The following is a 24,237-nucleotide window of genomic DNA, read 5'->3' as shown; positions in this document are numbered from 1 at the left end:
GTTGTGACTGTGAATAGAGAGTATATGTATGGGGAACTGTTGACTGAGCAGCGAGTGAGGGAAAGGGGTATGTTGGATGTGTACAAAGATCAGGGACTGCTGGTGGGTGGGGGTTTACATAGAAACATAGAAAACCTTCAGCGCAATACAGGCCCTTTGGCCCACAAAGCTGTGCCGAACATGTCCTTACCTTAGAAATTACCTAGGGTTACCCATAGCCCTCTATTTTTCTAAGCTCCATGTACCTGTCCAGGAGTCTCAATAGACAATAGACAATAGGTGCAGAAGTAGACCATTCGGCCCTTCGAGCCTGCACCGCCATTTTGAGATCATGGCTGATCAATTGCTATCAATACCCGGTTCCTGCCTTGTCCCCATATCCCTTGATTACCCTATCCATAAGATACCTATCTAGCTCATTCCCCTATCCATAAGATACCTATCTAGCTCATTCCCCTATCCATAAGATACCTATCTAGCTCATTCCCCTATCCATAAGATACCTATCTAGTCTCTTAAAAGACCCTATCGTATTCGCCTCCACCACCATCGCTGGCAGCCCATTCCACTCTCTGAGTAAAAAACTTACCCCTGACATCTCCTTTGTACCTACTTCCAAGTACCTTAAAACTGTGCCCTCTCAGGCTAGCCATTTCAGCCCTGGGAAAAAGCCTCTGACTATCCACATGATCAATGCCTCTCATCATCTTATACAGGTTTGTATCTTCAGAAACTAAAGAGGCTCCTCTTGTTGTTCCCAAAGCATACAATGCAACAGTTACCTCAAACAGATCTTTCTCGCCCACTAGTTCTCTGGGGTTTGTGGACTACAACCACTGGGAGCTGCTGAAGTTGGTAAGAGTGCAGTTCTAACCCCTGGTACATCTCTCCCTCCAGTCTGCGCTAGGAAATGAGTATGTTGCTGAAGTGGCAAAGCATTCATCACAGACTGATGCAGCCAAAGGATTTGGTGGGAAGTATGGAGTACAGAAAGATCGAACAGACAAGGTAAGCAATTAAAATGGCAATGTCATTATATTTAATCACTGGAGGGTTTGGGTCCACCATGATTGTGTAAACAATGGACATTGGCTGAGCTAGAGAGGTCTAGCTTCTGGGGCGTGGGCTTTGATCCAGTCTGAGGGACTGAGTCTGACTGCTGATGAAATAAAACAGTGTCAGTCTGGGTTCTCCCACTCCAGTATCAATGGAGTTCAACTCCTCATATTCATCTTACAGGCTAATGGGGATGAGAAATCGAAGGCTTAACATGTCTGCAATTGGGGATAATGCTATATTTTGAAGGAATTCTCATTCCATTCTGTCGTGTGTTCAATATTTCAGTAATATTTGAATAATATAGTACACATTTTGCTTCTTTAAGCATTCTTTGTAATTTACATAATCATATGTATGAAGTACGTGAATGGCATACATCATTACGCCATCAAATCATAAGTGTGCGCCTTGCTAAAAGTAAATAAAACAAGAGTACACAGGTTATTCCTGGCTTTTGATTAGTTTTATGTTTTGTAGTTAAAATGTAACAGTGGCAACAAATAAGTGTTAAAATGAAGTCAAGATGATTACCTACTTGCTGAAGCGCAGCGAGACATTCAAGTTTTAAAAAGGTGCAGCAAGAAATGATTGAAACATGGAAGCATAGAAAACCTACAGCACAATACAGGCCCTTCGGTCACAATATTGTGCCAAACATGTACTTACTTAGAAATTACCTGGGGTTACCCATAGCCCTCTATTTTTCTAAGCTCCATGTACCCACGCATAAGACCCTATCGTATCTGCCTCCACCACCGTTGCTGGCAGCCCATTTCACACACTCACCACTCTCTGTAAAAAACTTACCCCTGACATCTCCTATGTACCTGCTTCCAAGCACCTTAACACTGTGCCCTCTCATGTTAGCCATTTCAGTCCTGGGAAAAAGCCTCTGACTATCCACATGATCAATGTCTCTCATCATCTTATAAATGTCTCTCATCATCTTATAAATTGAGTAAAAAAAGCACAGCGCAGAGCATGGTTCTTTGGAAAAAGACAGATGATTGAGTAAAAAAGATGCTGAAACGGAATAAATTCATGGGTTCATAAACAGTGAGTACTGGATGATAAGAATAAATTTTTAAAAAGCAGAAATAGTTGGCTACATTGGAAAGATAGACACATTTGACTTATACAATAGATAACTAGATATTGTATATGGAGTGAATAGAACAATATTTTGAAGCAATGAAATAGCCAATAAAAAGCAAGTACCAGTTTTGCTCAGTGAAACTGATGGAAGAGCATCTGGTTTGCTTAGGAGTTTGACTGCTCCAACCAAACCAGCCAAAATAAGCTTTGCTGATCTTGTCAAAGTAATCCAGGAACATTTAGAACTGAAACCATTGTTGATTGCAGAACAATTTAGGTTAATAAGTGGAATTAAAAGGAAGGAGGTCCATTTCAGCTTACATGGCTGAAACAAAGAGATTTTCTGAGCATTGTCAGTTCAGTGACGGATTTAATCATACACTGAATTATTTAGTTTGTGGAATCTCACAAGAAAGCATTAAAAAACTGCTAACTGATGTGCAAATCACATTTAAAGGAACAGTTGAAATCACTGTATCAATGGAAATAGACACAATTGAGTTGCAGTTAGGAATGAAAATGATTGTGAAAAAAATATAACATCTCAATAGAACCCTGCCTGGCCAAACAAATTGTGTTATTGTTGTGGCCGGGGCTCACATATACCAGACCAATATAGGTTTAAAGGTGAAACTTGCAGAAAATGCAACAAGTAGTTCACATACAAAATATATTAGGCAGACAAAAATATATGGATTGCACAGGGAAGAGAAAAAGATAAAAAGTCAAGTTTCAGTTTCAAAAAGAGCACTGATCTAACACAGCCTTGAGACTTACAATGTGAAAATTAACAATAGACAAGCAATATGGCTTACACAGAAATGAATGGTAAATTAATTAACAAACACGAGAAAATCTGCAGATGCTGGAAATTCAAACAACACATACAAAATGCTGGTGGACCACAGCATTTTGTGTGCATTGTTGGTAAATTAATTAAAACTGAATTGGACACTGGCTCATCCAACAAAATGTGTTTGAGAGGCACTTCAAAGATACTAAACCGAAGCCTGCAGATGTCCAACTAAGAACTTATACTGGAGAAAAGATAATGTGTGGGAGTGACATTCATAACAGTAAAATACAATAACCAACAAGGCACATTGGGCTTGTATGTGCTAAAATAGGAGTGTTAGCATTGTGGAGTCATGAGTGGCTGAGACAACTAAAACTTGATTGGAGCTCTATCCACCATTTCCATGCCATATCCCCTGCAACAGAGTTAACTGAAAGTGAATGAAGAAAGGTACTGACTGGCATTGGAAAACTCAAACATATCAGGGGTAAAGTAGTGTTAAATGAAAATACCAAACCCAAGTTTCACAAAGCTCGCTTGGTTCCTTGTATCATCCATGATAAAATAGCCAGTGAACTAGATTGCATGGAGGCTGAAGGACTTCTTTCTAAGGTTGAGTGAAGCCCATGGGCAATGCCAGTGGTCTCTGTAGCCAAGAAGAATGTTCTGTCAGATTCTGTGGTGATTTTAAGGTCACCATCAACCCAGCACTGAAAGTAAATCAATACCCTCTGCCCTGCATGGAGAATATCTGTGCAAACTTTCCTGGAGGAAAAAAATTCAGCGAAGTGGACTTAGCTGAGGCCTACCTACAGATGGAAATGGAAGAAGAGTCCAAAATGTTTCTCACCATAAACACTCACAAAGAGCTTTATCATTAAATAGGATTTTTTTGGAGTAGCATTTGTGCCTGCACTCGGCAGAAAGCTAGGGACCAGGTGCTGCAAGGCTGCCCAAGCGCTCAGTGTTACCTGATGACATCATTGTTACTGGTAAAGATGATGAAGAACGTCTCCAAAATCTAAAAAGATTTGAAGATTATGAGCTCACAGCATGACACAAGAAGTGTGAATTCAAGCATCACTTACTGTGGTCACACTATTGACACACAAGGATTACACAAGTTTGCTGAGAACCTCAAGCAGTGGTGGATGCTCCAAGGTCAAAGGATGTGCCATGTTTGCTTGTTTAGGATCTGTTAACTAATACAACAGGCTCCTGCTAAACCTGTCTACTGTGTTCCATCCCTTGAACTTATTGCTCAAGATCAGGAAGAAATGGCATTGGACAAAGCAGTGTGAGGTGACCTTTCAAAAGGCAATGTAAATAGTGATGTCAGACACTGTACTCACACATTATGATCCGCGTCATCCAGTGAAGCTTGCCTTTGATGCTTCGCTTTCTGGTATTCAGTAGCTGCAGTCATGTTACATGTTACCAGTGATGGAAGTGAATGCCTTTTCACCTTTGCATCATGTTTCCTTACTGCTGCAGAGAGAAGTTATGCACAGATTGACAGAGGCCTTGAGTCTGGTTTTGTGTGTAAAATGTTTCAACCAGTACTTGATTGGCAGAGAGTTTATCCTCATTACTGATCATTAACCACTAGTGTCCATTTTCAATCCACAGAAGGATATTCTACCCCTGTTTCTTGGACACAATTACAAGATCAAATTCAGGAGGACAACTAATCATGTTGTCTCGTTTACCCTTGGAAAAGAAAATACCGAAAACATTTTCAAACAAAAAGGGCACTTCTCTTGATGTATTCTCCCTAATGCAAATTGAAAGTCTCCTTATTTCAGTAGAGATAATCCAAAGGGAAACCAGAAAAGACCTCACATTGTCTCAGGCCTATATGGCCACCCAAAATGGCTGGAGTATGTAGCAGAAACTCTTAATTCCCCCATTTTTACCAACACCAGGATGAACTTGCCCTTAATGGGGTTTCCTAATGTGGGGATTGAGAGTTATTGTACTACCCAAGCTGAGAGCTAAAGTGTTTGAAGAGCTACATGCTGGTCATCTGAGCATGGAGGCTTGGTTAAAATGAAAGTGTTGGCTTGAGGTTTGTAAGGTAGCCTGGGATAGATCTGCAGATAGAGCTCTCTCTCTATAAAATAATAATAATAATAAAATAATAAGTAAATCAATTACAGTATACATATATTGAATTTTAAAAAACATAGAAAACCTACAGCACAATACAGGCTCTTCAGCCCACAATGCTGTGCCGAACATGTACTTACTTTAGAAATTACCTGGGGTTACCCATAGCCCTCTATTTTTCTAAGCTCCATGTACCTATCAGTGTGTGTGTGTGGTCTTTGTTGGTCATGGTCGACCATGGGTACTGTGCCTCTGGTAGTCACTGGTTTGTCGAGCAGTGTCGACTGTGGCTATTGAGGCCGATCCTGGAACGGTAGGCTCTGCCACAGTTGCTGCATGTGTAGGGTGCCGTGGAATTGTTGTCCACTGTCCGCTGTGCCCTCCGTTTAGCTCTCCGCTCCTCAAACTGACTCAGGATCACTCTTTCGCCTTGCTGTAGGTGTTGCTGAAGAGTACCTCACTATTTGTTGCTGTCATCTGCTGTATTCTTCCAACACTCTGTGTTAATTTTTAAGGCTTCATGTCACGCTCTCTCAGGTCCTTGAAGCAAAGTTGGGGTCTACCAACGTTCCTCTTGCCTGTTGCTAGTTCTCCATAGAGGATGTCCTTTGGCTGTCTACCATCCTTCATACGACGGATGTGGTCCAGCCAGCGCAGTCTGCATTGTCTTAAAAGCATGAACATTGTGGGAAGTCCAGCGCGGCAGAGGACCTCAGAGTTTGGGACTTTGTCTCTCCAGGTGATGCTGAGGATGCAGTGAAGGCTGCGCAGGTGAAAACTATTGAGTTTCCTCTCCTGTTTGGAGTAGGTGGTCCAAGTCTCACTACCATACAGGAGGGTGCTGATAACGCATGCATTGTACAAGGCAGTCTTGGTCTTTGTAGCAAGTTTTGGATTCTCCCAGACCCACGAGGAGAGTTGAGCAAGGATCAATGTTGCTTTGCTGATACGCATATTGATTTCAGCATCGAGGGAGAGAGTGTTGCTAATGGTCGACCCCATGTATGTGAACTCGTGGACCACTTCTAGATCGTAATTGTCGATGGTAATGACTGGTGTCTCCACTATGTTCTGGGCAAGGACATTAGTTTTCTTTAGGCTGATGGTAAGCCCGAAGTCCCTGCATGCCTTCGAGAAGCAGTCCACGAGTTTGTAGTTGTTGTTTAGTGTGCGAGGTTATAGCAGCGTCATTGGCAAAGAGCATGTCACGTATTAAGATCTTTCTCAACTTTGTTCTTGCTCTCGGACGCGCAGGGTTGAACAGCTGCCCATCAGACCTGGTGTGCATGTAGGTGCCTTCTGTCAACATCCCAAACGTGTGCTTCAATAGCATGGAGAAGAAGATGCCGAATAATGTTGGGGCCAACACGCATCCTTGTTTGACTCCACTACGAATAGCGAAGGGTTCTGATGAGCTGCCATCGTACTGAACAGTAGCCCTCATGTTGTCATGGAATGACTTGATGATACTTTGGAGTTTTGGGGGACAGCTGATCTTGAGGAAAATCTGAAAGAGCCTATCCCTGCTGACAAGGTCGAATGCCTTGGTCAAGTTGATGAAAGCTACATAGAGGGGTTTCTGTTGTTCCCTGCACTTCTCCTGGAGTTGACAGAGTGAAAAAATCATGTCGACAGTTGACCTCTTTGCACGAAAACCACATTGGGACTCAGGGTAGACCCGTTCTGCCAGAGTTTGTAGACGTGCCAGAGCTATATGAGCAAAGGCTTTGCCAACAATACTCAGGAGGCAGATAGCCCTGTAGTTGTTGCAGTTGCTCCTGTCACCATTGTTCTTGCACAAAGTGACAACTTTGGAGTCGTGTATATCTTGTGTGGTACGGCTCCTTCCTTCCAGCACTGACGGAGGACCTCATGTAAAGGTTGGAGGAGTGTGCTTTTGCAGTGTTCGATCAGGTCTGGAGGAATCCCATCATTGCCAGGAGCTTTACCTGGAGCCAGACTTTCAATTGCCTTGCTGTATCTATCCAGGAGTCTCTTAAAAGACCCTATTGTATCCGCCTCCACCACCATCACCGACAGCCCAGTCCATGCACACACCGCACTCTGCGTAAAAAACTTATCCCTGACATCTCCTCTGTACCTACTTCCAAGCACCTTAAACCTGTGCCCTCTCCTGTTAGCCACTTCAACCCTGGGAAAAAGCCTCTGACTATCGACATGCTCAATGCCTCTCATCATCTTATACACCTCTGTTAGGTCACCTCTCATCCTCTGTCGCTCCAAGGAGAAAAGGCCGAGTTCACTCAACCTATTCTCATAAGGCATGCTCCCCAAACCAGGCAACATCCTTGTAAATCTCCTCTCCACCCTTTCTAGAATTTTCACATCCTTTCTGTAGTGAGGTGACCAGAACTGAGCACAATACTCCAAGTGGGGTCTGACCAGGGTCCTATATAGCTGTAACATTACCTTTCGGCTCTTGAACTCAATCCCACAGTTGATGAAGGCCAATACACTGTATGCCTTCTTAAGCACACAGTCGACCTGTGCAGCAGCTTTGAATGTCCTATGGACTCAGACCCCAAGATCTCTCTGATCCTCCACACTGCCAAGAGTCTTACCATAAATACTATATTCTGCCATCATATTTGACCTACCAAAGTGAACTTCTGGTTAGGAAGTCGAGGATCCAACTGCAGAGGTTAGTAGAGGCCCAGGTTCTGTAACTTCTCAATCAGGATTCTGGGAATGATAGTATTAAATGCTGAGCTATAGTCAATGAATAGCATCCTGATATAGGTGTTTGTGTTGTCCAGGTGGTCTAAAGCCGTGTGAAGAGCCATTGAGATTGTGTCTGCTGTTGATCTATTATAGCGATAGGCAAATTGCAGTTGGTCAGTTTAGTCATGACCAACCTCTCAAAGCTTTTCATCACTGTAGATGTGAGCGCTACCAGGCGATATTCATTAACGCAGCTCACATTATTCTTCTTAGGCACTGGTATAACTGTTGACTTTTTGAAGCAAGTTGGTACTTCTGCCTGTAGCAGTGAGAGGTTGAAACTGTCCTTGAGTGCTCCTGCCAGTCGGTTGGCACAGATTTTCAGAGCCTTACCAGGTGCTCCATCAGAACCTTCCACCTTGCAAGGGTTCACCCTCTTTAAAAACAGCCTAACATTGTAGTGGTTGATTATATCAAAAACTCTATCCCTGCTACATTGGACACTCACCAATATGCTGACCAAAAGAACCACACCTGGTCCTGATATTCCTAGAAAACAAGGATATTTGTGTCAGAATACTCTTTCTGGATTTCAGCATTCAAAACTATTGTCCCACAGATGTTGGTGAGTAAACTCCTACTACTCTGTCTAAATACACTACTGTGCAACTGGGTGTTGGACTTCCCAATGAACAGACTTCAGAGAATCGGTGCTCAGCTGCGCCTCCCTCCTTATCTTTAACATGTATGCCCCAGGGATTATGCTGAACCATTGCTGTACACTCTATTCACACGTGACAGCACAGCCAAACATCTGAGTAATCACATTGTCAATTTCATCGACTGCACAACAGTGATGGGGCTCATCACCAACAAAGTTGAGATAGCCTTCAGAGAGGAGGTGGAAGAGCTTAAGGCCTGGTGCCAGGCAAATAACCTCTTCCTCATGTCAACAAGGCAAAGGAAATGGTTATTAACTTCAGGAAAAATTCACACCTCTCTTATCACACCCCCACCTTTACATCAGCATCACAGCAGTGGGAACTACGAGCAGTTTCTAACTCCTGGAAGTGTGCATCTTACATAACCTTTCATGGCCCCAAAACATATTGTACAGAGTCAGGAAAGCTCACCAACACCTCTACTTTCTGAGGAGGTTGAAGAGAGCTGGAGTATGCACATTCATTCTCACATCATTCTGCAGATGTACAGTAGAGAGCATCCTATTGAGCTATATCACTGCATGATATGTGAGTTGGAAGAGCAAATGTGTAAGGAGATAGCAGATATTTGTAGTAAACACAAGGTGGTGATTGTGGGAGATTTTAATTTTCCACACATAGATTGGGAAGCTCATTCTGTAAAAGGGCTGGATGGTTTAGAGTTTGTGAAATGTGTGCAGGATAGCTTTTTGCAACAATACATAGAAGTACCGACTAGAGATGGGGCAGTGTTGGATCTCCTGTTAGGGAATGCGATAGGTCAGCTGACAGATGTATGTGTTGGGGAGCACTTCGGGTCCAGTGATCACAATAGCATTAGCTTCAATATAATTATGGAGAAGGACAGGACTGGACCTAGAGTTGAGATTTTTGATTGGAGAAAGGCTAACTTTGAGGAGATGCGCAGGGATTTAGAGAGAGTGGAATGGGTCAAGTTGTTTTATGGGAAGGATGTAATAGAGAAATGGAGGTCATTTAAGGGTGAAATTATGAGGGTACAGAATCTTTATGTTCCTGTTCGGTTGAAAGGAAAGGTTAAAGGTTTGAAAGCGCCATGGTTTTCAAGGGATATTAGAAACTTGGTTCGAAAAAAGAGGGATGTCTACAATAGATATAGGCAGCATGGAGTAAAGGAATTGCTCGAGGAATATAAAGAATGTAAAAGGAAACTTAAGAAAGAGATTAGAAAAGCTAAAAGAAGTTACGAGTTTGGTTTGGCAAATAAGGTGGAAGTAAATCCGAAAGGCTTCTACAGTTATATTAAAAGCAAGAGGATAGTGAGGGATAAAATTGGTCCCTTAGAGAATCAGGGTGGTCAGCTATGTGTGGAGCCGAGGGAGATGGGAGAGATTTTGAACGATTTCTTCTCTTCGGTATTCACTAAGGAGAAGGATATTGAATGGTGTAAGGTGTGGGAAACAAGTAAGGAAGTTATGGAACCTATGACAATTAAAGAGGTGGAAGTACTGGCGCTTTTAAGAAATTTAAAAGTGGATAAATCTCCGGGTCCTGACCGGATATTCCCCAGGACCTTGAGGGAAGTTTGTGTAGAGATAGCAGGAGCTCTGACGGAGATCTTTCAGATGTCATTAGAAACAGGGATTGTGCCGGAGGATTGGCGTATTGCTCATGTGGTTCCATTGTTTAAAAAGGGTTCTAGAAGTAAGCCTGGCAATTATAGACCTGTCAGTTTGACATCAGTGGTGGGTAAATTAATGGAAAGTATTCTTAGAGATAGTATTTATAATTATCTGGATAGACAGGATCTGATTAGGAGTAGCCAGCATGGATTTGTGCGTGGAAGGTCATGTTTGACAAACCTTATTGAATTTTTTGAAGTAGTTACGAGGAATGTTGACGAGGGTAAGGCAGTGGATGTAGTCTATATGGACTTCAGCAAGGCCTTTGACAAAGTTCCACATGGAAGGTTAGTTAAGAAGGTTCAGTCGTTAGGTATTAATGCTGGAGTAATAAAATGGATTCAACAGTGGCTAGATGGGAGATGCCAGAGAGTAGTGGTGGATAATTGTTTATCGGGATGGAGGCCGGTGACTAGCGGGGTGCCTCAGGGATCTGTTTTGGGCCCAATGTTGTTTGTAATATACATAAATGATCTGGATGATGGGGTGGTAAATTGGATTAGTAAGTTTGCTGATGATACTAAGGTAGGAGGTGTTGTGGATAATGAGGTGGGTTTTCAAAGCTTGCAGGGAGATTTATGCCGGTTAGAAGAATGGGCTGAACGTTTAATGCTGAGAAGTGTGAGGTTCTACATTTTGGCAGGAATAATCCAAATAGAACATACAGGGTAAATGGTAGGGCATTGAGGAATGCAGTGGAACAGAGAGATCTAGGAATAACAGTGCATAGTTCCCTGAAGGTGGAGTCTCATGTAGATAGGGTGGTGAAGAAGGCTTTTGGAACGCTGGCCTTTATAAATCAGAGCATTGAGTACAGAAGTTGGGATGTAATGTTAAAATTGTACAAGGCATTGGTAAGGCCAAATTTGGAATATTGTGTACAGTTCTGGTCACCGAATTATAGGAAAGATATCAATAAATTAGAGAGAGTGCAGAGACGATTTACTAGGATGTTACCTGGGTTTCAGCACTTAAGTTACAGAGAAAGGTTGAACAAGTTAGGTCTCTATTCATTGGAGCGTAGAAGGTTGAGGGGGGATTTGATCGAGGTATTTAAAATGTTGAGAGGGATAGATAGAGTTGACGTGAATAGGCTGTTTCCATTGAGAGTAGGGGAGATTCAAACGAGAGGACATGATTTGAGAGTTAGGGGGCAAAAGTTTAAGGGAAACACGAGGGGGTATTTCTTTACTCAGAGAGTGATAGCTGTGTGGAATGAGCTTCCTGTAGAAGTAGTAGAGGCCAGTTCAGTTGTGTCATTTAAGGTAAAATTGGATAGGTATATGGATAGGAAAGGAGTGGAGGGTTATGGGCTGAGTGCGGGTAGGTGGGACTAGGTGAGATTAAGAGTTCGGCACGGACTAGGAGGGCCGGAATGGCCTGTTTCCGTGCTGTGATTGTTATATGGTTATATGGTTATATGATATGGAAGCTGCACTGTGGCAGACAGGAAGGTTCTACAATGGGTAATCAAAACTTGCCGAACACATCACCAGCACCAGCCTTCCTGCTATCAAGGACATACAGTATGTACAGAAACATAGAAAACCTAAAGCACAAACCAGGCTCTTCGACCCACAAAGTTGTGCCAAACATGTTCCTACCTTAGAAATTACTAGGCTTACACATAGCCCTCTATTTTACTAAGCTCCATGTACCTATCTAAAAGTCTCTTAAAAGACCCTATCGTATCCACCTCCACCACCGTTGCCGGCAGCCCATTCCACGCACTCACCACTCTCTGAGTAAAAAACTTACCCCTGACATCTCCTCTGTACCTACTCCCCAGCACCTTAAACCTGTGTACTCTTGTGGCAACCATTTCAGCCCTGGGGAAAAGCCTCTGACTATCCACACGATCAATGCCTCTCATCATCTTATACACCTCTATCAGGTCACCTCTCATCCTCCGTCACTCCAAGGAGAAAAGGTCGAGTTCACTCAACCTATTCTCGTAAGGCATGCTCCCCAATCCAGGCAACATCCTTGTAAATCTCCTCTGCACCCTTTCTATGGCTTCCACATCCTTCCTGTAGTGAGGCGACCAGAACTGAGCACAATAATCCAAGTGGGGTCTGACCAGGGACCTATATAGCTGCAACATTACCCCTCAGCTCTTAAATTCAATTCCGCGATTGATGAAGGCCAACACGTTCTTAACCATAGAAACAACCTGCTTTGAGCGTCCTATGGTCTCAGACCCCAAGATCCCTCTGATTCTCCACACTGCCAAGAGTCTTACCATTAATACTATATTCTGCCATCATATTTGACCTACCAAGATGAATCACTTCACACTTATCTGGGTTGATCCAGTTTTGCGTCCTATCAATGTCCCGTTGTAACCTCTGACAGCCCTCCACACTATCCACAACACCCCCAACCTTTGTGTCATCAGCAAACTTACTAATCCATCCCTCCACTTCCTCATCCAGGTCATTTATAAAAATCACGAAGAGTAAGGGTCCCAGAACAGATCCCTGAGGCACCCCACTGGTTACCGACCTCCATGCAGAATATGATCTGTCTACAACCACTCTTCGCCTCTGTGGGCAAGCCAGTTCTGGATCCACAAAGCTACGTCCCCTTGGATCCCATGCCTCTTTACTTTCTCGATAAGCCTTGCACGGGGTACCTTATCAAATGCCTTGCTGAAATCCATAACTACATCCACTACTCTTCCTTCATCAATGTGTTTAGTTACATCCTCAAAAAATTGAATCAGGCTCGTAATGCACAACCTGCCCTTGATAAAGCCATGCTGACTACTCCTAATCATATTATACCTCTCCAAATGTTCATAAATTCTGCCTCTCAGGATCTTCTCCATCAACTTACCAACCACTGAGGTAAGACTCACTGGTCTATAATTTCCTGGGCTATCACTACTCCCTTTCTTGAATAAAGGAACAACATTCGCAATCCTCCAATCCTCTGGAACCTCTCCCGTCCCCATTGTTGATGCAAAGATCATCACCAGAGGCTCAGCAATCTCCTCCCTCGCCTCCCACAGTGGCCTGGGGTACATCTCATCGGGTCCCGGAGACTTATCCAGCTTGATGCTTTCTAAAAGCTCCAACACATCCTCTTTCTTAATGTCTATATGCTCAAGCTTTTCAGTCTGCTGTAAGTCATCCCTACAATCACCAAGATCCTTTTCCATAGTGAATATTGCAGCAAAGTATTCATTAATTACCTCTGCTGTCTCCTCCAGTTCCATACACAATTTTCCACTGTCACACCGATTGGTCCTATTCTCTCACATCTTATCCTCTTGCTCTTCACATACTTGTAGAATGCCTTGGGGTTTTCCTTAATCCTGCCCAACAAGGCCTTCTCATGGCCCCTTCTGGCTCTCCTAATTTCCTTCTTAAGCTTCTTTCTATTAGCCTTATAATCTTCTAGATCTCTAACATTACCTAGCTCTCTGAACCTTTTGTAAGCTTTTCTTTTCTTCTTGACTAGATTTACTACAGCCTTTGTATACCACGGTTCCTGTACCCTACCATAATTTCCCTGTCTCATTGGAACGTACGTATACAAAACTTCACACAAATGTCCCGTGAATATTTGCCACATTTCTTCCGTACTTTTCCCTGAGAACATCTGTTTCCAATTTAAGCCTCCAATTTCCTGCCTGATAGCCTCATAATTCCCCTTACTCCAATTAAATGCTTTTCTAACTTGTCTGTTCCTATCTCTCTCCAATGCTGTTGTAAAGGAGACAGCGTTATGATCACTATCTCCAAAATGCTCTCCCACTGAGAGATCTGACACCTGACCAGGTTCATTTCCCAATACCAAATCAAGTACAGCCTCTCCCCTTGTAGGCTTATCTACATATTGTGTCAAGAAACTTTCCTGCACACACCTAAGAAACTCCACCCCATCTAAACTCCTTGCTCTAGGGAGATGCCAATCGATATTTGGGAAATTAAAATCTCCCCTAACGACAGCTCTGTTATCATCACACCTTTCCACGATCTGTTTCCTTATCTGCTCCTTGATGTCCCAGTTACTGTTGGTGGTGAAAGGTGGTGGAAAAGTACCAGTAACTTCATGAAAGATCCCACCCATCCTGCTCATGGATTGATCATTCCACTTCAATCAGGGAAGAGGCTACGTAGCATCCACGAGGACAACTGGACTCAAAAACAGTTACTTTCCCGAAGCAGTAAGGCTGATTAACACCTCCACCCACTAACACACCCCTCCACGCCCCCAACCACCACTACTTTATTACTTCTTGTCAGTCTCCTTATGTACAGACACCTCTGAGCCTATATTCACTTTATGGACATACAGTACAATCTGTGTATATACAGTAAGCTATCTTATTTATTTACAGTACATATATTTATTGTGTTTTATTATGATTATTATTGTGTTCTTTATCTTTTGTATTTTTTTGTGCTATATTGGATCCAGAGTAACAATAATTTTGTTCTCCTTTACACTTGAAGCTTGAATCTTGTAACTGTTTTTGGAACATTATAGAGGGAGATTTACTTTTTTGCAGATATCCTCCAATCAGTTCACTTGTGCTAACCCAAGCCTGGAGGTGTTTGACAGGACAGTCAGAAAGAATGGTTTACTGTGTATCTAACCATTGCTAAGCCTACTTTGGACACGTTTGATAAGAAGTGCTGGGAGACCTCTATTCTGTAGCAATGTGACTTTGTATGAAAATTAAATTATGCACAAGGCAACACAGGATTGAAATTTACAGATACTTACAGTGCTGTGCAACACATTTCACTGGGGCTGGATTCCTTTTTTTATAACTTTATTAAATCAAAAAAAAGCACAGAATTCCAAATGTAATATGAATATACGGCAGCAAAAGGTACAAAGACATTGCTTCCTATCAGTAGGTTGTTACTGCATTTGTGACTGGGTTAGTCAGTGTAGCCAGTCAGGGGTACCAGTCCCCTGTTATACTCCTTATTTATTGGTTAGGATGGAGTGGTTTGATTGTTTGGGAACATTTGATAGTATATTGTCAGAAGACCTTTACTCTCGATATAGTCCATGCTGTACCTGTCCTGGTTGTGTTTAGTAAAACAGCTTGTACAGAGTACAAACATAAATACTGATTGTATTAATGTTCTGGATTGATTGATTGTAACAATGTAAGATCATGAGGCAGTGATGTTATGGAGAGAATGCGAGCAGTTTGAGATGAAAGATAGGAAAAGAAGGTGGAGGAAGCAATTGGTTCAATAGTCCATTCATTTTCCTAAATGTTTGGTCCTTCTAGGTTGACTTGTTATAGATAATTTCTATGTTAGCTCAGTCTTCTCACTCTCTCTTGCAGTCAGCCATGGGATATGAGTACAAAGGAGAAGTGGACAAGCATGTTTCACAAAAAGGTAAACCATCGTCTTTCTTCCTTTTAAAGAGGGAAGGGGAAAATCAAATTCAAATACAGGCTTGGATACATGTCAGCATTTTTAATATGGTATGATATTCCCTGTATTTATCCATGGATATGATACTGTCTGTTTACTTGGTGGCGTGTGATATTCTTTCTGCTTATCCAGGTGTATGATATTCTCTATATTCACCCAGGTGTATGTGTTATTCCTTCATTTTCCCAGGATTGTATAGTATTATATGTTTGTTTACCCAGATCTGTGACTCTCACTGTATTTATGAAATGCTGTGATATTCTGCATATTTAAGGTAATTTATTATCATGATATGTGCTGTATGCAGTATACAACCCTGAGCTCCAACCAAAGAAAACCATGGAACCTGTTCAAAGAAAAACATCATCGCCCCCTCACGTGCATAAAAAAACAAATCATGCAAACAGCAACAACAAAAAAGGAGCGAAAAACACAGAAAATTAGACACAGAACTGAAAGAGTCCAGCCATATTCAGTTCAATTTAGTTCATCACCTGCAGGCTTCCCTGATCAAAAATTGCCCAAAATAGTTACAAAAAAAAGGAGCAACCAGAAACGAGAAATACATCTTAACGGCGGCCCAATCAGTGACAGGAGCAGGCCACAGTGATGACTTTTCTCACAGATTGGCGATGTTTGTTTAAGAGGAGAGGTTCGTGGGCATTTGGGTTCATTCTGGCAGCACAGTCAGCGACAGGAGCAGGCCACAGTGACAAGGTTTCTTGCAGGTCAGCGACACCTGTTTAAAAGTACAGAAGGGGCAAGCGGGCAGCCATTGTTGAGAGTAGGAGTATCAGTCTTTGGCTCAAAAGAGGTGTTGGCTCTGGGAAAGTTTCTGTAAAGCTTCTCTTTATTTTCTCTTACTGTACCTAGAGTAGTAAATGGCCATTGTGTGTTCTTCATGCCGGATGCCGAACTACATCTGTGTGAAGTGCATCCAACTGCAGCTTCTTGAAGACTGTGTTAGGGATCTGGAGCAGCAGCTGGATGATGTTCAGCTTGTATGGGAGAGTGAGGAGATAATCGATCAGAGTTACAGGGAAGTAATCACCCCTAAGTTGCAGGAGGTGAGTTGCTGGGTGACTGTCAGGAGAAATGGAAATGTGAATAGGCAGTTAGTACAGAGCACCCCTGTGGGGTTCCCCTCAATAATAAGTATATTGTTTTGGATACTGTTATGGGAGTGACCTCCCAGGGGAATGCACTGAGCATGGGTCCATGATGCAGAAGGGAAAGGGGGAGAAGGGGTGGGGCAGTAGTGATAGGAGACTCAACAGACAGGAGATTCTGTGTATGTGAACAGGATACCTGAAAGGTATGTTGCCTCCGAGGTGTCAGGGTCAGGGATGTTTCAGATCGCGTCCACAGCATTTTGGAGAAGGAGGGGGAGGGAGAGCAGCCAGATATCTTGGTACATATTGGTACCAATGATATAGGAAGGAAAAGCAAAGAGGTCCAGAAAAGAGAATTTAGAGAGCTGGGCAGAAAGCTGAGAAGCAGGACTTGCAGGGTAGTAATTTCTGGATTGCTACCTGTGCCATGGACTACTGATGGTAGAAACAGGATGGTTTGGCAGATTAATGTATGGCTGAGAAGCTGGTTCAGGGGAAAAGGTTTCAGGTTCTTGGATCACTGGGATCACTCTGGGGAGGTATGACCTGTACAAAAGTGATGGGTTGAATTTGAACCCAAGAGGGACCAATATTCTTGCGGCTGGTTTGTTAGAGCTGTGTTGGGCAGGAGGGTTTAAACTAGTTTGGCAGAGGGGGTGGGAACCAAAGTGAAGGGACGGGATAGGACGGATGGCATGCAGTCACACTGTCAGGAAGGCCAGACAGATGAAAAGACAAAATTGTAGCCAGCAGGGTGAGTACCAATACATTAGCGATACAGAATCAAAAAGCGTAGCAAACACGGCATTCTAAGTGTTAATTCATGGAGTATAAGAAATAAGGTGGGTGATTTTGTTGCACTATTACAGATTGTCAGGTATGATGTTGTGGCCATCACTGAATCATGGCTGAATGATGGTTGTAGTTGGGAGCTGCATGTCCAAGGTTACACGTTCTATTGGAGGGATAGGAAGGTAGGCAGATGGGGTGGTGTGGCTCTACTGGTAAACCATATAACCATATAACAATTACAGCACAGAAACAGGCTATCTCGGCCCTTCTAGTCCGTGCTGAATGCTTACTCTCACAAAAGAATGACATCAAATCAGTAGAAAGATGTGATATAGGATTGGGCGATATTGAATCCTTGTGGGTTGTGTTAAGAAAATGCAAGGGTAAAAGGACACTGATGGCAGTTATATTCAGGCCTCAAAATAGTGGCTGGGATGTGGACCACAGATTACAATGGTAGATAGAAAAGGCGTGTTAAGGGGCAATGTTATGATAGTCATGGAAGATTTCAACATGCAGGTTGATTGGGAAAATCAGGTTTTGTAATGGATCACAAGAGAGAGTGGTTGTTGAATGCCTACGAGTTGGCTTTTTGGAGCAGTTTGTTGTTTGGCCTACTAGGGGATCAGCTATACTAGATTGCATGTTTTGTAATAACCCAGAAATGATTATGGAACTTAAGGTAAAAGAACCCTTAAGAGACAGTGATCACAGTATGATTGAGTTCAACTTGAAATTTGACAGGGAGAAAGTAAAGTCTGCTGTAGCAAGATTTCAGTGGAGTGGTATGAGAGAGAAGTTGGCCATAGTAAGTTGGAAGGACATGCTGGCAGGGATGACAGCAAAGCAGCAATGGCATGTGTTTTGGGGAAAAAATGAGGAAGGTGCAGGATAGATGTGTTCCAAAAATGAAGAAATATTCAAAAGCAAAATAGTGCAACTGTGGCTGACAAGGGAAGTCAAAACTAATGTAAAAGCAAAACAGAGAGAATACAATAAAGCAAAATTAGCAGGAAGACAGTGAATTGGGAAGCTTTTAAAAGCCTACAGAGAGCAACTATAAGATTCATTAGGAGGGAAAAGATGAAATATGAAAGCAAGATAGCAAACATTATCACATAGATAGTAAAAACTTTTTCAAGTATGTAAAAAAAGATAAAAGAGAGATGAGAATGGTATAGGATCACTAGAAAATGAGGCCAGAGAAATAATAACAGGGGAAAAGGAAATGGCAGATGAACTAAATGAGTACTCTGCATCAGTCTTCTCTGTAGAAGATACTAGCAGTGTGTCAGATGTTGAAAGGTGTGAAGGAAGAGAAGTGTGTATAGTTACTATTACAAGGGAGAAGGTGCTCAAAAAGCTGAAAAACTTAAGGGTACATGAGTCACCCGGACCAGATGAAATGCACCCTAGGGTTCTGAAAGAGGTAGTGTTAAGAGATTGTGGTGACATTGGAAATGATCTTTCAAAAATCTTGGACTCTGGCATGGTGCCAGAGGATTGGAAAATTGCAAATGTCACTCCACTCTTTAAGAAAGGAGGAAGGCAGCCAGAAAGGAAATCATAGACCAGTTAGCCTGACCTCAGTGGTTGGGAAGATGTTAGAGTCAATTGTTAAGGATGAGATGATGGACTACTTGGTGACACAGGACAAGATAGTACAAAGTCAGCATAGTTTCCTTCAGGGAAAATCCTGCCTGATGAACCTGTTGGAATTCATTGAGAAGATTTCAATTAGGATAGATAAAGGGGATGCAGTGGATGTTGTATATCTGGACCTTCAGAAGGCCCTTGACAAGGTGCTACACATGAAGCTGCTTACCAAGTTAGGAGCCCATGATATTACTAGAAAGTTACTAGCATGGTTGGTCGGAGGCAGGGGGTGGGAACAATAAAAAAAAAACTTTTTCTGGTTGGCTGCCAGTGACTAGCAGTGCTTGGTGTGGAGTCCTCTTCTTTTTATGCTGTATATTATTGATTTAGATGATGGAATAGGTGGCTTGTTGCCAAGTTTGCAGATTATACGAAGATTGGTGGAGGGGCAGGTAGTACTGATGAAACAGGTAGGCTGTAGAAGGATTTAGACAGATTAGGAGAATAGTCAAGAAAGTGGCAAATGAAATGCAATGTTGAAAAGTGCATGATCGTGCACTTTGGTAGTAGAAATAAATGTGCAGACTATTTTCTAAGAGGGGAGAAAATTCAAAAATCTGAGATGCAAAGTGACTGGGGAGTCCTTGTATATAACACCCTAAAGGTTAACTTACAGGTTGAATTGGTGGTGAGAAAGGCAAATGCAATGAACTCCTGCCTCAACAAGGACCTGGATCCATTGAAATTTGCCTATCACCACAATAGATCAATGGCAGACGCAATCTCAATGGCTCTCCACACAGCTTTAGACCACCTAGACAACACAAACACCTACGTCAGGATGCTGTTCATCGACTGTAGCTCAGCATTTAATACCATCATTCCCACAATCCTGAGTGAGAAGTTGCAGAACCTGGGTCTCTGTATCTCCCTCTGCAATTGGACCCTGGACTTCCTAACCAGAAGACCATAGTCTGTGCGGATTGGTGATAATATATCCTCCTCGCTGACGATCAACACTGGCACACATCAGGGGTGTATGCTTAGCCCACTGCTCTACTCTCTGTATACACATGACTGTGTGGCTAGGCATAGCTCAAATACCATCTATAAATTTGCTGACAGTACAACCATTGTTGGTAGAATCTCAGGTGGTGACAAGAGGGCATACAGGAGTAAGATATGCCAACTAGTGGAGTGGTGCCGCAGCAACAACCTGGCACTCAGTGTCAGTAAGACGAAAGAGCTGATTGTGGACTTCAGGACGGGTAAGACGAAGGAGCACATACCAATCCTCAAAGAGAGATCAGAAGTGGAGAGAGTGAGCAGCTTCAAGTTCATCATGTCAAGATCTCTGAAGATCTAACCTGGTCCCAAAATGTCAATGTAGTTATAAAGAAGGCTAGACAGCAGCTATATTTTATTAGGAGTTTGAAGAGATCTGGCATGTCAACAAATACACTCAAAAATTTCTATAGTTGTATAATGGAGAGCATTCTGACAGGCTGCATCACTATCTGGTATGGAGAGGCTACTGCACAGGACCGAAAGAAGCTGCAGAAGGTTGTAAATCTAGTCAGCTCCATCTTGGGCACTAGTCTACAAAGTACCCAGGACATCTTTAGGGAGCAGTGTCTGAGAAAGGCAGCTGTTATCATCAGGTAGGAGGTACAGAAGCATGAAGGCACACACTCAGTGATTCAGGAACGGCTTCTTCCCCTCTGCCATCCGATTCCTAAATGGACATTGAAGCTTTGGACACAACCTCACTTTTTTTAATATACTGTATTTCTGTTTTTGCACATTCTTTTAAATCTATTCAATAAACGTAATTGATTGACTTGTTTATTTTTTTCTCTCTCTCTCTGCTAGATTATGTATTGCATTGAACTGCTGCTGCTAAGTTAACAAATTTCACGTCACATTCCAGTGATAATAAACCTGATTCTGATTCTGATTCTATTTCAATAAATCTAGAATATAAGAGCGGGGATGTGATACTGAGGCTTTATAAGGTACTGCTGAGGCCTTGCCTTTGAGTATTGTGAACAGCTTTAGGATTCCTCATCTAAGAAAAGATGTGCTTGCATTGGAGAGGGTTCAGAAGAGGTTCTCAAGGATGGTTCTGGGAAAGAAAAGGTTATTGTATGAGGAACACTTGATGGCTCTGAGCCACTACTCACTGAAGTTTAGAAGGATGAGGGGGATCTCATTGAAACGTTTTGAATGTGGAAAGGTGTGAAAAGGATTTTTTTCCCATGCTGGGGGAGTCTAGGACAAGAGGACACAGCCTCAGGATAGAGGGTGTCCATTTGAAATAGAAATGTGGATTTTTTTTTAGCCAGAGTGTGGTGAATTTAGTGGAATTTGTACACAGGCAGCTGTGGAGGCCAGGTCATTGGGTGTATTAAGGCAGAGATTGATAGGTTCATGATTGGACACGGCATCAAAGATTACGATGAGAAGGCCTGGGAGTGGGGCTGAGGAGGGGAAAAGAGGATCAGCATGAATGAATGGTAGAGCAGACTCGATGGGCCAAATGGCTTATGGTCTTATGGTCTTATAACGTGAACTACCGAGTACAATTCACTAACCGTGCAATTAAAACTTGCCCAACAGCCAGAAATCCTGCACCACCCTCCAACTGCATGGAGGAAGAGAGAACATTCCAGTGCAGGGACTTTTCCTTGGGAGCAGTGAGTGAGAGGGAGAGAGAGAGATTGTCACACACAGAAACCTTTGTCCAGCAGCAGCTAGCAAGAGGCTGATAGAAAGCACTGGACACCCACTCACCTTCCCCATTTGCCTCAATTATGTCAATCTTTCTCAGCGCTTCATTCAGAAAAATTGGTGAAAGATGTTAATTTTTTTTCTTTTCACCACAGTACAGGCCATTCGGCCCACAATGTTGTGCCAACCCTTAAACCCTGCCTCCCATATAACCCTCCATCTTAAATTCCTCCACATACCTGTCTAGTAGTCACTTAAATTTCACTAGTGTATCTGCCTCCACCACTGACTCAGGCAGTGCATTCCATGTGCCAACCACTTTCTGAGTAAAAAACCTTTCTCTAATATCCCCCTTGAACTTTCCTCCCCTTACCTTAAAGCCATGTCCTCTTGTATTGAGCAGTGGTGCCCTAGGGAAGAGGCACTGGCTGTCCACTCTATCTATTCCTCTTAATATCTTATATACCTCGATCATGTCTCCTCTCATCCTCCTTCCCTCCAGAGAGTGAAGTCCTAGCTCCCTTAATCTCTGATTGTAATCCATACTCTCTAAACCAGGCAGCATCCTGGTAAATCTCCTCTATACCCTTTCCAATGCTTCCACATTGAGGCGACCAGAACTGGACACAGGACTCCAAGTGTGGCCTAACCAGAGTTTTATAGAGCTGCATCATTACCCCGCGACTCTTAAACTCTATCCCTCAACTTATGAAAGCTAATGCTCCATAAGCTGTTTTAACTACCTATCTACCTGTGAGGCAACTTTCAGGGATCTGTGGACATGTACCCCCAGATCCCTCTGCTCCTCCACATTCCCAAGTATTCTACCATTTACTTTGTACTCTACCTTGGAGTTTGTCCTTCCATATAACCATATCACAATTACAGCACGGAAACAGGCCATCTCAGCCCTTCTAGTCCGTGCCGAACGCTTACTCTCACCTAGTCCCACTGACCCGCAATTCCAAAGTGAACCACCTCACACTTCTCTGGGTTGAACTCCATCTGCCACTTCTCAGCCCACTTCTGCATCCTATCAACCTCTCTCTGCAATCTTCGACAATCCTCAACACTATCCACAACACCACCAACCTTTGTGTCATCTGCAAACTTGCCAACCCACCTTTCTACCCCGACATCCAAATCGTTAATAAAAATCACGAAAAGTAGAGGTCCCAGAACTGATCCTTGTGGGACACCACTAGTCACAACCCTCCAATCCGAATGTACTTCCTTCACCACGACCCTCTGCTTTCTGCAGGCAAGCCAATTCTGAATCCATAAAAAACACAAAATGCTGGCAGAACTCAGCAGGCCAGACAGCATCTATGGGAGGAGGTAATAACGACGTTTCGGGCCAAAACCCTTCATCAGGAGTGAAGTAACATGGGATGGTCGAGGGGGGATAAGAAGTGGGGGGAGGGATAAAGTAGAGAGCTGGGAAGTGATAGGCTGGAGGGAAATGGGCTAGGGGGAAGGTGGAGAATTATGGGAAATAAAAGAGAAAGAAAGGTAGGGCTGGGGGGAGAGATTATAGTGAGGGGGGGAAAGAGAGAGAAAGAGAACCAAACTAAAATAATAGATAGGGATGGGGGTAAGGGAGTATCAACGGATGGGGGTAAGGGGTATCAACGGAGGTCAGTGAGTTGGATGTTCATGCCGGCAGGAAGGAGGCTACCTAGGCGGGAGATAAGGTATTGCTCCATCGACCTGCGTGTGGCCTCATCTTGACGGTAGAGGAGGCCATGGACAGACATGTCGGAGTGGGAGTGGTCTGTGGAATTGAAGTGTGTGGCCACAGGGAGATCCCGCCACTGCTGGAGGACCGAGTGCTGGTGTTCGGCGAAACGGTCTCCCAGTCTGTGGCGGGTCTCCCCAATGTATAAATGGCCACATCGGGAGCACCAGATACAGTATATCACCCCAGTTGACTCACAGGTGAAGTGGTGCCTCACCTGAAAGGACTGTCTGGGGCCTGGGATGGTGGTACAGTATATCACCCCAGTTGACTCAATACCTTATCTCCCGCCTAGGTAGCCTCCTTCCTGCCGGCATGAACATCCAACTCGCTGACCTCCGTTGATACCCCTGCCCCCCACCCTTACCCCCATCCCTATCTATTATTTTAGTCTGGTTCTCTTTCTCTCTCTTTTTCCCCCCTCACTATAATCTTTCCCCCCAGCCCTACCTTTCTTTCTCTTTTATTTCCCATAATTCTCCACCTTCCCCTTAGCCCATTTCCCTTCAGCCTATCATTTCCCAGCTCTCTACTTTATCCCTCCCCCCACTTTTTATTCCCCCTCGACCATCCCATGTTACTTCACTCCTGATGAAGGGTTTCGGCCTGAAACGTCGTATTACCTCTTCCCATAGATGCCGTCTGGCCTGCTGAGTTCTGCCAGCATTTTGTGTTTTTTATTTATTTCCAGCATCTGCAGATTCACTCGTGTTGCCTTTCAATTCTGAATCCACTTGGCCAAACTTCCCTGGATC

The 24,237-nt window shown here is 43.2% G+C and overlaps 1 protein-coding gene across 4 annotated transcripts in view; it reads left to right on the top strand.

The window, feature by feature from the left end:
• The window catches only part of LOC140738900 (src substrate cortactin-like), a 100,161-nt gene that overhangs the window by 39,893 nt on the left and 36,031 nt on the right, over window positions 1-24,237 (top strand). For all 4 annotated transcript variants that reach the window (XM_073066902.1, XM_073066903.1, XM_073066904.1 and 1 more), the window contains exons 5-6: window positions 898-1,008; window positions 15,421-15,475. In XM_073066902.1, the coding sequence (XP_072923003.1) occupies window positions 898-1,008; window positions 15,421-15,475 (166 nt within the window). The remainder of the gene's footprint in view (window positions 1-897; window positions 1,009-15,420; window positions 15,476-24,237) is intronic.

Source organism: Hemitrygon akajei, chromosome 14, assembly GCF_048418815.1.
Source record: "Hemitrygon akajei chromosome 14, sHemAka1.3, whole genome shotgun sequence".
Classification (NCBI taxonomy): Eukaryota; Metazoa; Chordata; class Chondrichthyes; order Myliobatiformes; family Dasyatidae; genus Hemitrygon; species Hemitrygon akajei.
Note: the sequence above shows the minus strand (reverse complement) of the source record. Positions and strands in the feature narration are given on the sequence as shown.